General features: G+C 39.7%; 1 protein-coding gene across 1 annotated transcript; it reads left to right on the forward strand.

Moving 5' to 3' along the window:
• Positions 1–1,183: 1,183 nt before the first annotated feature.
• LOC311081428 (uncharacterized protein) lies at positions 1,184–2,057 on the forward strand (the record flags this gene model as incomplete). Its single annotated transcript, XM_084111965.1, has 3 exons — positions 1,184–1,370; positions 1,770–1,865; positions 1,944–2,057. The coding sequence occupies exons 1-3, from the start codon at positions 1,206–1,208 to the stop codon at positions 2,055–2,057; spliced, it is 375 nt and encodes a 124-aa protein (XP_083968091.1). The 5' UTR covers positions 1,184–1,205.
• Between the last annotated feature and the right edge of the window lie 2,792 nt (positions 2,058–4,849).

Consider the following 4,849-nt stretch of genomic DNA (forward strand, 5'->3'; position numbering starts at 1 on the left):
TTTTGGGGTGTGGACTGATGGGGCAGTGAATTCAAGGTTTGACATTTGTATAATGTACAAAAACAAGTAGACATAAGTTTTAGGCAGTGCAGGAATCCAAAGGAAGAAATGATAATTACACGACTTAGAATAGGTCATGCTGGTTTAAAGTTCACATTACATAGAATAGGAAAACACTCCACTGGACTTTGCACCCACTATAACACTCAAGAGAAAGCAAAACACATTTTATTAAATTGTAAAAGATATGAGGAAGAAAGAATGGCGTTAGAAGAAATACAAGGTGGAAAACAATACATGACACTAGAAAATCTGCTGCATTTCAAGCAATATTTACCTTGAGTTTTCTTCTCCAAGTTGCTGAGGAAATTCAAAATCTCCTCCATGTTAGACATGTGCTGTGATGTCATTGTTCATCTCCATAGAAACTACCCAAAAAATCTTTCAAAAAAACTTTTTAAAGGGACATTACAGCGTTGTGGTGGAAATTACGGCAATACTGTGGGACAACTACATTTTGTATATAAAATCACATTAATAGTTGTCTGACCTTAAATACCTCAATTATGTTTTGATTCTTTTACTGATACTTTAGTCAGTCATATTAAAAAAAAATAGATAAATATTTTTTTTACACTTCTTTTTCATTATTGAAGATCAGAAGTCTGGGTGTGGGACAAGCACAAAACAGCAATATTTGCATGTATAATGATGTTTAAAAAGGTGAAAAAATCATCATAGACTACCGGTAAAATTTTCCTAAAGTACTCTCATTGTAAATTTAACTATGAAAGTGTGAATTTTTCAAAATTAAATGTTTTTTTATAAAATATGATCAAAGGATATGAAAGTGCCCGTAGTCTAAGAATTGCCCAGTTACTGTATGAACTGTATTACAGACTGCTGGAATCAGGAGGATCCGAAGGGAGTTTACAGCTGCCCTCAGTGCAGACAGACCTTCACTCCAAGACCTGTCATATGTAAAAATGTGGTGTTTGCTGAAATGGTGGAGAAATTGAAGAAGACAAAACTCCATGCTGTTGTTCCTGCTCACTGCTACGCTGGACCAGGAGATGTGGAGTGTGACATTTACACTGGAACAAAATACAAAGCCATCAAGTCCTGTTTAGTTTTGTCTCAACTCCTACTGTCAAAATCACCTCGAGCAAAACGATCATTTTTTTAAAGGTAAGAAGCACAACTTGATGGATGCCACCTGCAAACTACAGGAGGTGATCTGCCGTAAACATGATAAACTTTTGGACATCTACTGTCGTACTGACCAGCAGTGCATTTGTTATCTGTGTGGAATGGATGCACACAAAAACCATGACACTGTAACAGCTGTAGAAGAGAGGATGGAGAAGCAGGTATGATGAACACATACATTCTAATGCAAACATTTATTTTATCTGCTTTACTCTTTTTATGTACAATCAATCAATATTTCATTATTTATCAGTGCTAAGCATTGTACTGTATATCTTTTCATAGATGTATGATAGTTTTAAAACTTAAATCTATCTATCTATCTATCTATCTATCTATCTATCTATCTATCTATCTATAGACAAAGTAATTTATGATCTAAACCACTATAATTAGTGTGGATTTTTGTGAATAATTTTTTTAATTTTCTTTTTTTTTTTTGTATGAATTATAGATCTAAAATTCTTTAGATTTCACTTTTTACTAACATCAAAATAAATGGAGTATTTTAAAATATTTGCACTATACTATAACTTGCACATTGCATTTTTGTCCTGTAGGAAGAGCTGAGAAAGACACAGACTGAGTTTAAAAAGAGCATCCAGCAGAAAGAGAAACAGGTTCAGGAGCAGAGAGAGACTGTAAAGTCACACAAGGTGAGTTTTGAGCACATGAGACGAACAACATCTGTGTTCACTGTTGGATTAATGTCAGAACTGTGTGTCGTATAACAGCGCTCTGCACTGGCAGCGGTGGAGGACAGTGAGAAGATCTTTACTGAGCTGATCCACTCCATTGAGAGAAGACGTTCTGAGTTTACACAGCGGAGATCAGGAGATCAGGAATAAGGAAAAAGCTGCAGTGAGTCGAGCTGAAGGACTCTTGAGGCGACTGGAGCAAGAGATCGATGATCTGAGGAGGACAGACGCTGAGCTAGAGCAGCTTTCACACACAGACAATCACAGCAATTTCCTCCAGGTAACATTAATCTTAAAACAGGTCTTTAGTTAAATTCTGATTTGCAAGTAATGTTTACTAAATTCACTGACTCTTTAATCGTTAATTGACTGCAGTTGGTGTAAGCAAGTAACAATTATACACAGAACAAGTAAACATGTCTTTCTTGCATTGTTGGGTTTTTAGCAAAAGTTGCTTTTTAATACACTGAACAAAATTATAAACGCAACACTTTTGTTTTTGCCCCCATTTTTCATGAGTTGAACTCAAAGATCTAAGACTTTTTTTATGTACACAAAAGGCCTATTTCTCTCAAATATTGTTCACAAATCTGTCTAAATCTGTGTTAGTGAGCACTTCTCCTTTGCCGAGATATTCCATCCACCTCACAGGTGTGGCATATCAAGATGCTGATTAGACAGCATGATTATTGCACAGGCGTGCCTTAGGCTGGCCACAATAAAAGGCCACTCTAAAATGTCCAGTTTTTTTTTTACTGGGGGGATCCCAAAACCAGTCAGTATCTGGTGTTACCACCATTTGCCTCACACAGTGGAACACATCTCCTTGGCATAGAGTTGATCAGGTTGTTGACTGTGGCCTGTGGAATGTTGGTCCACTCCTCTTCAATGGCTGTGCGAAGTTGCTGGATATTGGCAGGACCTGGAACACGCTTGTTGTATACGCCGATCCAGAGCATCCCAAGCATGCTCAGTGGGTGACATGTTCGGTGAGTATGCTGGCCATGCAAGAACTGGGATGTTCAAACATACTTTGACATTATAATGTCTAAGAGTCATACTTTTGTGTATTTGCCAAACTTCACATACTTTTGAAAATCCAGTTTTAGTTGATCCTGGAAATCGCTCATTGTCACAGTTGTAAACACAACGGCTTTCTTCTTCCACGAGGGGTTTTGGGGTCACTGCATTTGTTTCCAGGCAAGAAACAACGTGACACACACGTCTCCCGGACATCCTGTAGAATTCAACCAATCAGATCGCAACTTCGAAACTCCTGAAGTGTTTCTAGAAAAGTGTGCATATGCATCAGACGTTCAGCCAGCGTTCCGTGGGCGTGACGTCTGAGGCTGAGACTAGGTGAGAGGTAGCAGGCCAAAGCCTCTTCAACCCGCGGCATCCTCCTATAACCGTTCTCTTTCACCCCTAGAATGGTACTGTATTCCAAAACTGAGAATGGTCTTTTCCACGACTTACACAACTCATTGTGCAAGTCGGGAAAGAAAGGTAAGTCCTGATGTGGAGGCTGTGATCTGTGCTGCAGGAAGCACTCATCCAATTTGCTATGCTTTTGCTTTTCCTGCCTCTCACGAGGCCAGCTGATATTTAATTTAGCCACAGCCTGAGTCACTAACTCCACGAGCTACTTACAGGCGGGGTATTGAAGCGGCGAGTCTTCAATATCCCCTGCGCTGATGCTGAGCACATCCACTTCCTCAAAAACAGACAGCTTGAGCTTTGGGCGAAGAAGCTGCTGGGAGGGTTTCCGTGTCGGGATCGGGAGCAACCATGTCGTTCTTAAAGAGGTCATATAATGGTACATGCACTTTTAGAAGTTGATTGTACTGAAATGTGTGTTGGCAGTGCCTGTACACAACCATCATAAAATTATAAAAATCCATCCAGTGTTTTTTTTTTTTAATCTCCTTAAAAAGATTTTTTTTCCCCTGTCTCAAATCAAGCCGTTCGATTTTGTGACGTCACAAAATCGACGCCCCTCCCACGATTGTTGATTGACAGCAGCGTTTCAACACAGACCCGCCCTCACTCGTGAGCGAGTTGTCAATCATAGTCCGCACGGACCGGCGCGGTCATTGTTGATACACTGGAGCACTGTCTATGAGCAGAATGGCGTCTAAGCAATTGTGGTGTTCTGTTCTTGGGTGTAATAACGGACACAGCAGTCATTTTGATGTTCCTAAATCCGAACCGCTGAAGACGCAGTGGCTGAGTTTTGTTTTCGAAGGGAATATTCCCCACGATCAACGTCAATGCTTTCATGTTTGCGCGAATCATTTCACACACCAGGGGCCGGTTTCACAAAGCTATTTTAGACTGGTCTATAGTGTTAGACTAGTCTAAAATTTGCTCATAGACTAGTCTAATGCAAGTTAGACTGTTTCACAAAAATAAAGACTGACTTAATTTAGACCAAAAAAATTAGACACCTTACCCCCAGGCTATCTTAGGTTTAAGACTCTATGTTACCTTGGCAACCAGCAGTAACAATCAGTTAGCCTACATTACAAACAGCCAAAAGAAAAGGGAAAATGGCTCATAATTTAAACATTTCTTCTTGTTACTACATTCCCAAGTAAAATGTCCTTGTAACTGTTAGGGCCGTTACATAGTCAACGCGAGCAACGATCGACGCGCTCCCTTTCATAGTCTCAGTGGACATTTTTGTTTTGAAAAATGTCTTATTTTACCCAGAATGCATTGCAGTGTAGTCCTACTTAAGATAGTCAGAGTCTTAAGTGTTTTGTGCAACGGTCTGATTTAGATGTCTATCTGAAGTCTGACTATCTACTATATCTAAGCCATAGTCAAAGTCTATCTTTGTGAAACCGGCCCCAGACGAGGGTCTGTATAAAGCTGGTTTTGCTAAGAAGCTGCTCCTGAAAAACGAACCGGTACCAACTATCCGTGGTCCTGCTGCACCT

Source organism: Abramis brama (assembly GCF_963993115.1).
Source record: "Abramis brama genome assembly, chromosome: 4".
In the NCBI taxonomy this organism is placed as follows: Eukaryota; Metazoa; Chordata; class Actinopteri; order Cypriniformes; family Leuciscidae; genus Abramis; species Abramis brama.